Raw genomic sequence first — 14,753 nt, forward strand, 5'->3', positions numbered from 1 at the left:
AGTGTCTGCGTGTCTGTTGGCAAAACATTTGCTGAGGTTTGTTTCTAATATTGGGCCCAGCCGTGGTAGGTATCAAGGTAGAAGGCCCAGCTCCCTGACGTCCTGCTGCCACATGGGGTTATTAGCGGGGCTGTTTAGTCTGGTGGGGCGCTGGGCTCTGGTCTGTGGGCGAAGGTGATTCCAATGCTCAGACAGGAGGGAAGTGGGCTTGTCGGGTGTGGTTCTGCACGGCCTCACGCCTGCGCCCAGCACGCTTGTCACACAAAAGATCCACAGAAACATTTTGAACTCATAACGATGAAGAGAGGCAACACAAAAAATGGGCTTTCTACGACAGAAGGACTGAATTCAGCGTTGGAACTGAAGACCAATGAAGACCAGGGAAGTGTTCTACTTGGAACTGAATAAAATCAATAACATCATCACAGGGTAATTTACTTCTAAATTAGATTTATAAATGTGGCCCAAAGAAGTTTTACTTCCTTCCAAGCAATATTTGGTGTGGAACTTTGTAATTACGGCCTATACTTTTCCTTTTGCTTTAATGTCGACTGTAATCATTCAGCACTGCTCTCTGACTGGAATATACAAATAAATACATGGAGACTTCGAGCCACAAATAATGTCTGATAACCGCAGAATTTAGAAGAACATTTTCCATAGAATAATAACGTAATAATATATGAAAGTCACTTCTCAGTGTTTTTAACAAGTCAGCTAGAACAACAAAGCGTTTGGTCGCTGCAGAGAGAGAACCGAGGAGCCTTCTGTCCTCACAGCTCCAGGTCTGGTTCCTCCAGGTCTGGTTCCTCCAGGTCTGGTACCTCCAGGTCTGGTTCCTCCAGGTCTGGTACCTCCAGGTCTGGTACCTCCAGGCCTGGTACCTCCAGGCCTGGTACCTCCAGGCCTGGTACCTCCAGGGTCTGGTACCTCTAGTCTGGTACCTCTAGGTCTGGTACCTCTAGGTCTGGTACCTCTAGGTCTGGTTCTTCATGGCCTTGTACCTCTAGGCCTGGTACCTTTAGGCCTGGTACCTCCAGGTCTGGTACCTCCAGGGTCTGGTACCTCCAGGTCTGGTTCCTCCAGGTCTGGTACCTCCTGGTCTGGTATCTCCTGGCCTGGTACCTCAAGGTCTGGTTCCTCCAGGTCTGGTACCTCCAGGGTCTGGTACCTCTAGGCCTGGTACCTCCAGGCCTGTACCTCTAGGCCTGGTACCTCTAGGCCTGGTACCTCTAGGCCTGGTACCTCTAGGCCTGGTACCTCTAGGCCTGGTACCTCCAGGGTCTGGTACCTCCAGACTGGTACCTCTAGGCCTGGTACCTCCAGGTCTGGTTCCTCCAGGTCTGGTACCTCCAGGTCTGGTACCTCCAGGCCTGGTACCTCCAGGCCTGGTACCTCCAGGCCTGGTACCGGTCTGGTACCTCCAGGGTCTGGTACCTCTAGGCCTGGTACCTCTAGGCCTGGTACCTCTAGGCCTGGTTCCTCCAGGTCTGGTACCTCCAGGTCTGGAACGTTCTGGTCTGGTACCTCCTGCCCTTGTACCTCCAGGCCTGGTACCTCCAGGGTCTGGTACCTCCAGGGTTTGGTACCTACAGGCCTGGTACGTCCAGGCCTGATGCCTCCAGGGCCTGATGCTTCCAGGAACTGGTACCTGCTCACTGACCTTCTCCGCGCTCTGCCTCGCTGTCATCCCCTGACAGACGTGGTCCTGCCCACGGCCCCTGGTCCCCTCCGGTTCTGTGTGGGACTTCTCCTTATGGTTCATGACTAGGAAGAGGACAACATAATGAGATTCACTCAACCTTACACAAATCTGACTTTTCCAACATGACAACAGAGGGCTTGCCATACCAAGACTATATGTGGTATTTTGTGCTATCTTTAAGTTCTATTTTAGTAGTTTTTGCAGTACTTTGTGGTACGGCACAAGGGAACTTTGCAGCCCCCTTCTGTGATCAGAGTGTCTGTAAAGATGCCATTCCATTTGGAATGAGTTAAGTGGTGGAGTTCACCAGAGTACCGTAAACAGGCCCTGACCACTTATAGCTGTCTCTCTGTCTCTCTCTCTCTCTCTCTCCCTCCCCCCTCCCCCAACTCTGTAGCTCCTGCTGCAGGGGCAGAACCCAGGTGTGATGTGGGAGTACACGCTGCCGCGTGAGAGGAAGCCAGACTTCACCTGGGGCGTGGCGCGCTCCGACTGCTCTGCTGCCTGCGCTGGAGGTGTGTGCGTGCGTGCGTGTGTGTGTGTATGCGTGTGTGTTTGCGTGCGTGGGTTAGAGGGTGATTCTCCATCCTCAAGGTGCAGCCCCCAGCCGTTAATTGTTTGGGTTTGAAAGGTGAGGAAAACGTTGCCATTGACAAGCTCTCGCCCTCTCCTAACTGTCTCTCTCCCTACTCTGCAGGCCGTATCTCCACCAAGGCCATCTGTCTGCAGGACCAGAAGGTCCAGGTGAACTCCAGCCTGTGCGACCCCCGGACCCGACGCACCGTGGGCTCCCTGCTGTGCAACACTCAGCCCTGCCCTCCCTAGTAAGACCTGGGGTCCCCACATCTGTTTGTGTTGTCCTCTTCGGATTACAGTTGGCATCCTGTGTTTATGTGTGTGTGTGTGACTCTGATCTTGCGGCAGTGTGTGTGTGGGTTGGTCTGTGTGTGTGTGTGTGTGTGTGTGTCTGTGTGCGTGGGAGAAGTGGTCTAGCGTTTGGCCTGTGGTCCATTTTATGTGCTCAGCGCCAACGCTGCCTAGTCCTCCTCCTGCCCCCCCTCTCCTCCTCTCCCCCACTTTACTCCTCCTCCCACTCTCCTTCTCCTCTGCCTCTCCCCCTTTCATCTACTCCCCCACTCTCCTCCTCTCCCCTGCTCTCCTCCCCCTCTGCCTATCCTCAGCTCCTCTCCCCTGCTCTTCCTCTCCTCCTCCTATGCCTCTCCTCCTCTCCCCCCCTCGCCTCTTCTCCCCCTCTCCTCCTCCTCCCCCCTCCCCTCCTCCTCCTCCTCTCCTCCTCTCCGTCCATGTCTCTCCTGCTGTGGTCGTGCTCTCTGTTGAGTCACTGTCTCCTCAGCTCTGCTGTGGTTCAGCCCACAGAGTCGGGGCCTGAAATAGAGCCGCCGGCCCGGCTCATCAGGGAATCTAACGACCACCTTGAACATGAATGGGACCAGCCCTCAGAGAGGGAAGAACTGATCACATGATGCCAACCAGACAAAGCCTTCAGCAGGAGGGCCGACATGCCTCATCTTTAAGACAGTTTGCCTCCAGAAAGAGCTAGACTTCCGAAATGTCTCCTTCAATACACGAAGGAGGGAGAGAGAGAGAGAGAGAGAGAGAGAGAGAGAGAGAGAGAGAGAGAGAGAGAGAGAGAGAGAGAGAGAGAGAGAGAGAGAGAGAGAGAGAGAGAGAGAGAGAGAGAGAGAGAGAGAGAGAGAGAGAGAGAGAGAGACTGTCATCCATACAAGCCACAAAAGATGCTGCTTCTCTCCATTTCAGTTTGACACTCATTCAAACCGACTGTATTGTCTTCTCATCGGTCTAAGCATCGTTCACTGAGACAGAGTGTGAATCGAGGCGCCTCTGGTCCGGGCGGGGGGGTGTCTGAGTGTACTGGGAGGAGTGCAGCAGGCTGATAACCTGCCCCCGGACATGGATTCCCATGCCAGTGAAATTGTGCATGACAATGTGTGCACGTGTGTGGGAGCACATATGAAAGTGCTTTTCCACCCCTCACACAGGCTGGCACATCACTGAGGTATAAAGGACGTGTGCACAGCGGGACAGGCCTGCTGCTATCAGTTACTGCTCCCTGCTGGGTTTCCCACCGTCCTAATCTCAGGCCTCATACCATTCCCCTTATCTGGGTCAAAGGTATTCAGCAGAGCCCCCTGGCTGCTGGGACCTCCCTCACCCACATACACACCACCCTCCCCCTCACCCAAACACACACCCACCTCCTCCCACCCACCACCCACTGATCTTCCATTCGTTCCTATGTCTCCTATTGTTTCTATTCTTGTCATTTAGTCATTCAGATGCTTCTCTTCAGATCACTGTATATAGGCGTTGTGGATTAAGAATGACTTTGTTCTTATTTAAACCAGATACATTGTGGTAACCACTGAATGAGCAGGAACACGTCAACCATGGCCTGTCTGTCTGCGTGTCAGTGTGCCTGTCTGTCTGCGTGTCAGTGTGCCTGTCTGTCTGCGTGTCCTCTGTAATTCCGGTGGTTTTCTGGTGAGGTGGGCAGGGCCTCTCCCTCCTTGTTGTTATTTATACGGCATGAGAGAGAAAGGAAAACAAACCAAAGTGGAACGTCCGTCCATCTCCGTCTGAAGCGGGCGGCCTCGGGCTAACCCTGACCCTGACCGCGGTGGGAACAGCGGAGGAGGACGCCGGTCCGGGCGTGGAGGAACGGGGGGGTGCAGGAGCCTTATGCCCATCCCTCTCTCCCCTTTCCCTTCTCTCCTCCTCCCCTCTCTCCTCTCCTCTCCTCTCCCTTCCCCTCTCTCCTCTCCCCTCCCCTCCCCTTTCTCCCTAAGCGGTGTGGTCCTCTTCTACTTACTGCAGCAGCTGAGCGGTCGGTGCTATTCTAGGAGGAAGCCTTAAGCCTCCATCAGCAGGGAGGAGCGTGGTCGCCGAGATACTGAAGAGGAAGGGACGGACAAATTAGTCAGTGGGAGGAGCCGAGCTCCAGAGAAGACAGGAAGCCCTGATGGGGAGAAAATAGCAGTGAAGGAGTTCTTCAGCACAGGAAACAGAGCAGAGGAGCATCAAGTAAGCAAAAGATGTGGGAAAGAGAAGCTTAGCGATGTGGAGGAGAAGAGTGTTTGTGGAGGATAGGACAGAATGAGGAGAGGCAAGATCGAGCTGAGCTGTGTACATTAAAGTCTTTGTGTGTGTGTGTGTGTGCCTGCGTGCGTGCGTGCGTGCGTGCGTGCGTGCGTGCGTGCGTGCGTGCGTGTGTGAGTGAGACCTGTGGCCTGTGGTCCTGATTGGGAACATGTGGTCTGAGTCCTGATGACAGACACTGGTACCATAAGTATAACGTTGCGGCTGTTTATCACCCTGCTGGAGCACAGGGGTGTGAGAGGGAGATACTGTCTGTTATACATGTGTGTCCACATGAACCCAATCCTGTCCCTTTCTGGTCAACAGTCACCCGTTCATTAGTTACCAGCTGACCTCTGACATGTTACCCGTTCATTAGTTACCAGCTGACCTCTGATCAGTAACCTGTTCATTAGCTACCAGCTGACCTCTGATCAGTTACCCGTTCATTAGTTACCAGCTGACCTCTGACCTGTTACCCGTTCATGAGTTACCAGCTGACCTCTGAACATTTACTCGTTCATTAGTTACCAGCTGACCTATGACCTGTTACCCATTCATTAGTTAGTTACCAGCTGACCTCTGATCAGTTACCGGTTCATTAGTTACAAGCTGACATCTGACCTGTTACCCATTCATTAGTTACCAGCTGACCTCTGACCTGTTACCGGTTCATTAGTTACCAGCTGATCTCTGATCAGTCACCCGTTCATTAGTTACCAGCTGACCTCTGACCTGTTACCCGTTCATTAGTTACCAGCTGGCCTTTGATCAGTTACCCGTTCATTAGTTACCAGCTGACCTCTGACCTGTTACCCGTTCATTAGTTACCAGCTGACCTCTGATCAGTTACTGGTTTATTAGTTACCAACTGACCTCTGATCAGTTACTGGTTTATTAGTTACCAGCTGACCTCTGATCAGTTACCTGTACCTGTTGCCCTGTCATCAGGGATCGGCTCTCTGACTCAGGTGGGGGTTCGTCTCTCTGGTCTCTCCCCCCTCCCCCAGCGTCTCCCCCTCTCACCCAGCGTCTCTCTGGTCTACCCCATCTCCCCCCTCTCCCCCCTCTCCCCCCTCTCCCCAGCTGGTGGGCCGGCCCCTGGGGGCTGTGCAGCTTGTCGTGCGGCGGTGGGCAGCAGACCCGGGGTCTGCGCTGCCTGAGGAAGGTGACCTACCAGCGGGAGGAGGCCGCGCCCCCCGCCCTGTGCCCCGGGGGGGCGCCCGCCCGGGTGCAGCCCTGCCCCCCCCAGGCCTGCCCCCCCGAGTGGAGCACCGGTGCCTGGTCCCAGGTGGGTCCACTAGAGGGCAGCAGATTGTATTGTGTATTGTGTGGGTTTAATTGTGTGTGTTTATTGTGGGGCGATGTGAACAGTGTGTAGAACGATAACCAAATGATATAGCAATGTTGAGCATTCTATTCTGTTTCACGCACACACACACACACACACACACACACACACACACACACACACACACACACACACACACACACACACACACACACACACACACACACACACACAGCCAATGGGATTGTCTTGCAGTAGGATGCTCATCTAAAGCCGCAGCAGTCCTTTGTTGCCCTCTGCTGACGATAGAAGGTATGATCAGCCAGTGGCAGATAGACAGCAAGTCAGCATCATCAGGAGATCATTAGGGCATGCCTCTGCTCCGCTCTCATCAGTAACCCGGTGGTTAAGACAGAGTGGAAAGCATTGACAGCTGAAGGTTAAAACCTACCCCAGGAAACGATCATGCCAGGAGATATTAATGGGAGCAATGGGCCGTCCCAGACATCCGCCCAGTGGACCACCAGCTGTCCAGTCCTGCTGCTCCCCAGGGGGCAGGAAGCAACACAGTGGGTTATTGTCTACTCAGGTGAACTCCTGCTCAGCCTCTGAACACTGCTCCACTTACATCTCTGTCCCTCCTCCTCCTCCACCTTCCTCCACCCTCCTCCTCCACCCTATCCCTCCTCCACCACTCCCCATTCTCTTTCTCTACCTCCACCCTCGACCCCTCCCTGTTTCTCCACCTCTTCAATCCCACCCTCCTCCACCACCCTCCACCTCCAACACTCCCCACCCTCTTCCTCTTCCCCTGCAGTGCTCCAAGACGTGTGGGCGTGGTCTGAGGAAGCGCAGTGTGTTCTGCCGTAGCCCGGCCGCGGGCCCCGGGCCCCCAGGCCCCGTGGCCCCTGCGGTGGCGGTGCTGCCTGACAGCATGTGCCCCCGGCCCCTCCGGCCCAAGGCCCAGGAGACGTGCGTCCTGCGCCGCTGCCCCCGCAACGACCGGCTCCAGTGGGCGGCCACGCCCTGGGGAGAGGTAGGGTCACATGACACCACGCCCTGGGGAGAGGTAGGGTCACATGACACCACGCCCTGGGGAGAGGTAGGGTCACATGACACCACGCCCTGGGGAGAGGTAGGGTCACATGACACCACGCCCTGGGGAGAGGTAGGGTCACATGACACCACGCCCTGGGGAGAGGTAGGGTCACAACACCATGCCCTGGGGAGAGGTAGGGTCACATGACACCACGCCCTGGGGAGAGGTAGGGTCACATGACACCACGCCCTGGGGAGAGGTAGGGTCACATGACAACATGCACTGGGGAGAGGTAGGGTCACATGACACCCTGGGGAGAGGTAGGGTCACATGACACCCTGGGGAGAGGCAGGGTTACATGACACACTGGGGAGGTAGGGTCACATGACACCGGACATCAATGAGACACAGAATGATCACTTACAAAGGATCTGACTGATTTACAAAGGATCTGACTGATATAGAAAGGACCTGACTGATTTACAAAGGATCTGACTGACTTAAAAGTGATTTGACTGATTTACAAAAGATCTGACTGATTTAAAAGTGATCTGACTGATTTAAAAATGATTAGATTGATTTACAAATGATTTCATTGATTAAAAAAAATAATTTGACTAATTTACAAAGGATCTGACTGATTTAAAAAGGATGTGGCTGATTTGAAAATGATTTGATTGATTTACAAATGATTTAATTGATTAAAAAATGATTTGACTGATGTAAAAATTATTGTCTCTCATAGACATTCTGAGCTTCCTTTATCTTTACCAAAACACATTGTGCAGAAGTGAAGATCCCCCACCATTTTCCATTGGTGTTCCCTGGCTATTCAACGTTAACATGAACCTCTTTATGCACTCCGTAAGGACATGTTATGGTTCAGGCTACAGCTTACGCATCACAGGAAGTTGTTGCATTTAGCAGGAAGTGACCCCTCAGAGGTCAAGACATTAGTTTCCCCCTATGATCACAAGGCCTAGATCTTCAGACATGAAGCTGCTGTTGGTTGTGGACATTCACCCAGAGGGAAACAACCTGTCAGCCGTCTTCTCTGAAGAGTATAGCAAAGTGCCCCAAACATGCGGAGCAGCACGGACTCTGTGATGAATGGTGGAAGCTGGTTTAAACTTCATCTGTAGCCTCCGCATTTGTCAGCAGGAGTGCAGCGATAAAGACACAAGGTGCGGCAATTAGCTAGCGGGCTGTAGCCATCACTTTAATGTAGGCCACACAGTGGGACACACACGCACACACACTGAAACACACACACACACCACACACACACTGACACACACAGTCAGGTCCACTCTTGAATTCCGGATCCCACTGGTTCCATCTCTTGTCTTGTGTTTTTCCTCAGTGCTCTGCGTCGTGTGGCCCGGGGGTCCAGAAGAGAGCACTCGGGTGTGGGGAGAGAGAACCACAGGGAGGGTAGGTAGACAGCACCGCCTCAAGCACCACCTCAAACACCACCTCAAACACCACACCAAGCACCACCTAAGCACCATACGGGGCACCACCTCAAGCACCTCACGGGGCACCCCCCGCATACAGCTGCAGAAGACGGCTTTTTCCCAAAAATGCTGAATTGTCTTTTCCTTTACCTGCTTTAATCATGTTTGAAAGGTCGGTGGATGGCAACTCTGATCTGTGTAGATACAGTATATACAGTATATATATATATATATATATATATATATATACACTAATTACATTGCTAGATTACATTACTAGAGCACAATAACATTGAAGAAAGAAACTCAGCTTTGAATATGGTTTTGACTTGATTTGAATATAATATAAAGAACCAACAATGAGAGTTTGTTCTTCATTCAAGAGGTGAGCAGTGCCTCCACAACCTAAACGTCTGTTCAATGGACAGCTAGTGGCTCTGTTAATGAAGCCTGGCTGTGAACCTCAGAGAATACAGCCTGTGCTGCTGGAGCAGAATTCAGCTGTAATTCAGGGTTGGCTTTCCATCTGAACAGACGAAGCTACAACAAGAGTTTCATAACGACTCTAATCTGAAATCCATGTGATATTCCCAAAGTGGTCCCCTAACTCCTTTAAGAGCCGCTCCGTGAAGTGCGGCTCCGTGAAGAGCCATTCCATGAAGGACCGCTTCATGTGCAACCCTCCCTCCTCAGACTCCTGGCGTTCCCGTTGCGGCGCTGCAGGAACCTGCCCCGCCCGCTGCTGGAGCTCCAGCAGGTCTGCAGCCGCGGGCCGTGTGCGCCCCCCCCGGCAAGGACCCCGCCCCTCCCCTCCGGCCCTGTGGTTCTGGGATGGTACACGTCGCCATGGCAACAGGTAGCCCTTCAACAATTGTCTTTTAGTTTAACGGGTTAGGCCGGTTTGTTCAGACCCCAGGTCTGATTTACATATCTACGATATGTAAATGATTTAAATATCTATGATATGTAAATGGTATACATATCTACGATATGTAAATCACAGGATTTATGTTGACCTCAGCCCCTCCAGCGGTGTAGGTGAGCTCTGAAATCAGTTGGAGATCCAGAGAGATCACGCTATTCAGTAGTTCTCCTGAATCTTCTGTGTTTACTGCTCACGCTCCCACACTCAGAGAGAACTCAGAGCCAAGGTAGTGTCTAAGTAGTGTTTCAGTCATTGGGATAATTCTGAATCCTTAGTGCAACATTTCAATAATAATAATAATAATAATAATTGATCAGTTTTTTATAGCGCTTTTCTAAATACTCAAAGACGCTTTACAAATAAGAAAGGAATACATACAGACAGTACAGACTCAAACAAACTCAAACGAAAGGGAAAAAATAAACAACACCACAACAATAGGAAACACATTAAGAGAGCGCGAGAGGGTGGAAGATGGCGGAGGATGAATTGTCAAATGTTGTGGGTGGTCCTGAAGAGATAGGTTTTAAGTTGACTTTTGAATGAACAGTGTATCAGAGTTTCGGATGGCCAGAGGGAGGGAGTTCCAGAGGGTAGGGGCGGCGATGGTGAAGGCTCTGTTCCCCAGGCTGCGGTACTTGGTTTTGGTGATGGGGGTGAGAAGGTTGGCATCAGCGAGCGTAGGCAGCGAGTGGGGGAGTAGCGATGGAGGAGATCTATTATGCACGAGGGTGCAAAGTTGTTGAGCGCTTTGTAGGGGGTGAGGAGGATCTTGAAATTGATGCCTTGTTTTATTGGAAGCCAATGACGTTGACGGAGGATGGGAGTAATGTGTTCTCCGGAGGGGGAGTTAGTAAACAGTCGGGCAGCAGAGTTTTGTACATATTGCAATTTTTGAAGAACAGTGGAGGGGTGGCCATACAGAATGCTATTGCAATAGTCGAGTTTGCAAGTGATGAAGGCGTGGATTAGTGTTTCGGCAGCTGAGGATGAAAGAGTGGGTCGAAGGCGTGCAATGTTGCGGAGGTGGAAGAAGGATGTTTTTCTGACGTTGTTTATGTGTGACTTGAAGAGCGTGGGGTCCATGATGATGTCAAGGTTTCTGACCAGGGGGGAGGCAGTGACCATCAATGCAAAGTGAGAAGTTCTGGGAGGTGGGGATGATGGTTTTTTGGCCGAAGATGATCATTTCAGTTTTATTGCCGTTGAGTTTGAGGAAGCTGTGGTCCATCCAGGTTTTGATTGGTTCAATAAGTGGTGAGGGAAGGTGTAGGAGGGATGTGTTTAATCTGAGCACACTCAAAGCATTCAGTCCAAGGACGCCGCGGGCTCCGGCCTTCAGAGATCCACACAGTGTTCAATCCAAAGTTCTGTGGTTGCGCTGTGCTTGTGGCCGGGCAATTAATGTTCAGACCCGGGAGCAGGTGTAGTGGCAGGTAAACGCAGATTTGTTATCCTGTGTTCAAACAGTAAACCTCAAACCCCCTCCTACACCCTGGAGACTTACGCCTGATTTCCACCGGGGACATACACGCCGCGGAATGGCTGCGCCGTGGAACGGCTGCGTCCTCTGCCCTGCGTCAATCCCCACCGGGCGCGTTACAGCAGCGTAGCACTGCCTTGCGAGCCAGTCGTATTCACGCGAGATCACGCGATAATCCTGAACCTAATGTACTCACCATCCACTCCCAAAACTACTACAATTTAATGCCAGGCTTTGTCCTTTCTGACATTGTCCTTATAAAAAGGATGATTTATTTCATAAATTACCATATGTTGCTCCACTTCGACAATCAGTCTCTCGTCGTCCATGTTGCCGACCCTCTGAGACCCTTTGATTGATTGACTGCTGACGTGGTGCCACCGGTCATGACTTAATGTTGATGTAAAGTTGTGATAGGCTACATGAGTTGAGTATTGTGTTTTATTTTGAAATTTGACCGGATGCTCTATGGCTTTTACTATTTCACTTCCTGCCTGGCTCGATCTGCTCTGTGGAAATTGACGCGGTTCAGCAACGGCTCGCGTCAAAAACAGAAGTGTTACGGAATGATAGCGCTGCGGCGCACTGCGCCGCTCCTGGGATGCTGCTGAGACGTTCCGTGGTGCGCCCGGTGGGGATTGTTTCATTGATTAGAGTGGCAGTGATCAGCAGCGGTGACCGCGGCGCTTACGTCCCCGGTGGAAATCAGGCTTTAGTTAATGTTGCTCCGCTCAGCAGTGATCACACAGTGCAAAGCGCAGAGCCCATCTTCCCACAGGGCTCTCCCTGCACTCCTCAGACTCCGAGTCCATGAGCAGGAGAAGTGGGGAAAACACAGAGCCAAGCTTGAGGATTGCTCTGTGTGGACAGCATTGGCTGCGGCATCCGCGACAAATATGAGCTTTATAGTATAGTATAAATGTAGTATAATCCTACTTTGTGTGTGGTGGTGAATCTCCGTCTAAGCATCGGTGTATTTAACATCGGTGTCTGAGTGAGGGTTAGGCTTCCCGGACACATATAGTTTAACATATAGTATAGTATATATATATATATATAACAAATAGTACAACGCTACGGTGTGTGGCGCATTTCATGTACAACATTGCTTATTACAACGCTCATAAGTTACACCACCACAGTTCTAAAAAAGTATCATAAAGTTGGGGTGGGTTGTAACCATGGGGATAACACGCCCCATGGTTGAATTCCATGTTGAATTTTATCTTTCGATTCCAACACGTTAGCTGCAAACTGACAGTCCGCAGCTAACGGACTGTCATTCCGCAGCTTATCCCCATGGTTACAACCCACCCCAACTTAATGATACTTTTTTATTTTTGGACGTATGACGTCCATGCAATCAGGACGCGGCATCATTGTCCAATCATACCTACCTTTTAATTATTTTTACCAAAAAAGTCCTACCTTTTCCGGTTTGAGTCTCTCTATTGCTGTTGTGTTTCCTTAATGTGTTTGTGTGTTTTGTACTTCATGGCCGGGGTCATTTCTGCCCTATTTACAAAGGCCAGAAGTGTAAACAACAAAATTATAATCTCCTTCCCCGCCCCCCCTTATCTCCCTGTCTCCCTCCCTCCCCCTGTCTCCTCCCCCTCACTCCCCCTGTCTCCCTCCCTTCCCCTGTCTCCCCCTATCTCCCCTGTCTCCCTCCCTCCCCCTGTCTCCTCCCCCTCACTCCCCCTGTCTCCCTCCCTTCCCCTGTCTCCCCCTGTCTCCCCTGTCTCTCTCACTTCCCCTCCCTCCCTCCCTCCCTCCCCCTGTCTTCCTCCCCCTCCCTCCCTCCCTCCCCCCCCTCCCCGGTCTCCCCCAGTGCTCAGTGTCCTGCGGTGGAGGGGTCCAGACGCGCTCCACCCAGTGTCTCCGTCAGGGTCGCCCGGCGGCCGGCTGTCACGCCCACCAGCGCCCCACCTCCTCCAGGGCCTGCCACACCCACTTTTGCCCCGCCCTCCGCCCGGCCCAGAGCCCCGCCCCCCGCCTGGCCCAGAGCCCTGCCCAGAGTCCCGCCCCCCGCCCGGCCCAGAGCCCGGCCCCCCCGCCAGTGCCAGGTAAAGACTCCTCCCTGAGCTGTTCTCAAGTCTCCTAACACCGTCTGTGGTTCTGTAGTATCAGTGTCTGTGGTTCTGTAGCCTCAGTTTCTGTGGTTCTGTAGTCTCAGTGTTTGCGGTTCTGTAGTCTCAGTGTCTGTGGGTCTCCGGTCTCAGTGTCTGTGGTTCTGTAGTGTTAGTGTCTGTGGTTCTGTAGTCGCAGTGTCTTTGTCTGGTTCTGTAGTCTCAGTGTCTGTGGTTCTCCGGTCTCAGTGTCTGTGGTTGTGTAGCCTCAGTGTCTGTGGTTCTCCGGTCAGTGTCTGTGGTTCTCCGGTCTCAGTGTCTGTGGTTCTCCGGTCTCAGTGTCTGTGGTTCTCCGGTCTCAGTGTCTGTGGTTCTGTAGCCTCAGTGTCTGTGGTTCTCCGGTCAGTGTCTGTGGTTCTCCGGTCTCAGTGTCTGTGGTTCTCCGGTCTCAGTGTCTGTGGTTCTCTGGTCTCAGTGTCTGTGGTCCTCAGTCTCAGTGTCTGTGGTTCTCCGGTCTCAGTGCCTGTGGTTCTCTGTCTCAGTGCCTGTTGTTCTCCGGTCAGTGTCTGTGGTTCTCCGGTCTCAGTATCTGTGGTTCTCTGTCTCAGTGTCTGTGGTTCTCCGGTCTCAGTGTCTGTGGTTCTCTGGTCTCAGTGTCTGTGGTTCTCCGGTCTCAGTGTCTGTGGTTCTCCGGTCTCAGTGTCTGTGGTTCTCCGGTCAGTGTCTGTGGTTCTCCGGTCTCAGTGTCTGTGGTTCTCCGGTCTCAGTGTCTGTGGTTCTCCGGTCTCAGTGTCTGTGGTCCTCAGTCTCAGTGTCTGTGGTTCTCAGTCTCAGTGCCTGTTGTTCTCCGGTCAGTGTCTGTGGTTCTCCGGTCTCAGTATCTGTGGTTCTCTGTCTCAGTGTCTGTGGTTCTCCGGTCTCAGTGTCTGTTGTTCTCCGGTCTCAGTGTCTGTGGTTCCCTCTGTTCCAGGTGAGCAGTGCGTGGACCTGTTCTCCTGGTGCCCCCTGGTTCCACAGCACCGGGTCTGTAAACACCACTTTTACGCCCAGCAGTGCTGCAAGTCCTGCAGGGGCGGCACGCCGCAGTGAGCACCCCCCAGGACACGCCCCCCCCCCAGGACACAGGCCCCCCCAGGACATGCCGTGTTTAGTACTGTATGTGTGTGTCCATGTACTGTATATGTGTGTACATGTATGTGTGTGTATTGGACGGACGGAGAATGGAATAATATAATTACAAAGGGGAGAAAGGACTCTCTATGTTTGCTGGACCCCAGCAGCCTCACCGGACCAGCAGGTCTCAGTCCCGTCGCCACAGAGATAGCAGAAGTGTGCGTCCATTAAAGCAAAGAAGACTAGAACAACCCAATCATAACCCGGTGTAAATATGGCTTGGAGGTCCGTGTTGTGTATATCTTTGTCTCTGAATCAACAAGCCACCACAAGGACATTTCCTTCGATGTTGTACATTGAAACAGTGCTGCGGAAGGCCTGGTGTCATTATGTCATTAAGTTATTATGTTGGCTAAGCTTCGGGTTTTACATCCCTGATGTTGTTTGTCTGTTATCCTACCCTTCTGGACTCTGGCCCTGTAAAAGCTTTTACAGGGCCAGAAATGTAAAAGCTTTCATTGACTCTCTGCCTTGTTGTGTTTTTCATTGTTCTT

The 14,753-nt window shown here is 52.2% G+C and overlaps 1 protein-coding gene across 1 annotated transcript in view; it reads left to right on the forward strand.

The window, feature by feature from the left end:
- Positions 1-14,175, forward strand: part of adamts18 (ADAM metallopeptidase with thrombospondin type 1 motif, 18) — a gene marked incomplete at both ends in the record, with an annotated part of 46,430 nt that extends 32,255 nt beyond the window's left edge. The window contains 9 exons of the mRNA XM_079736447.1: positions 2,103-2,220; positions 2,403-2,529; positions 5,909-6,113; positions 6,931-7,149; positions 8,516-8,586; positions 9,303-9,465; positions 12,849-13,083; positions 13,877-13,936; positions 14,057-14,175. Coding sequence (XP_079592573.1) covers positions 2,103-2,220; positions 2,403-2,529; positions 5,909-6,113; positions 6,931-7,149; positions 8,516-8,586; positions 9,303-9,465; positions 12,849-13,083; positions 13,877-13,936; positions 14,057-14,175 — 1,317 coding nt within the window. The remainder of the gene's footprint in view (positions 1-2,102; positions 2,221-2,402; positions 2,530-5,908; positions 6,114-6,930; positions 7,150-8,515; positions 8,587-9,302; positions 9,466-12,848; positions 13,084-13,876; positions 13,937-14,056) is intronic.
- Positions 14,176-14,753: the final 578 nt, after the last annotated feature.

This window comes from Pollachius pollachius (genome assembly GCF_949987615.1).
Source record: "Pollachius pollachius genome assembly, chromosome: 5".
NCBI lineage: Eukaryota > Metazoa > Chordata > Actinopteri > Gadiformes > Gadidae > Pollachius > Pollachius pollachius.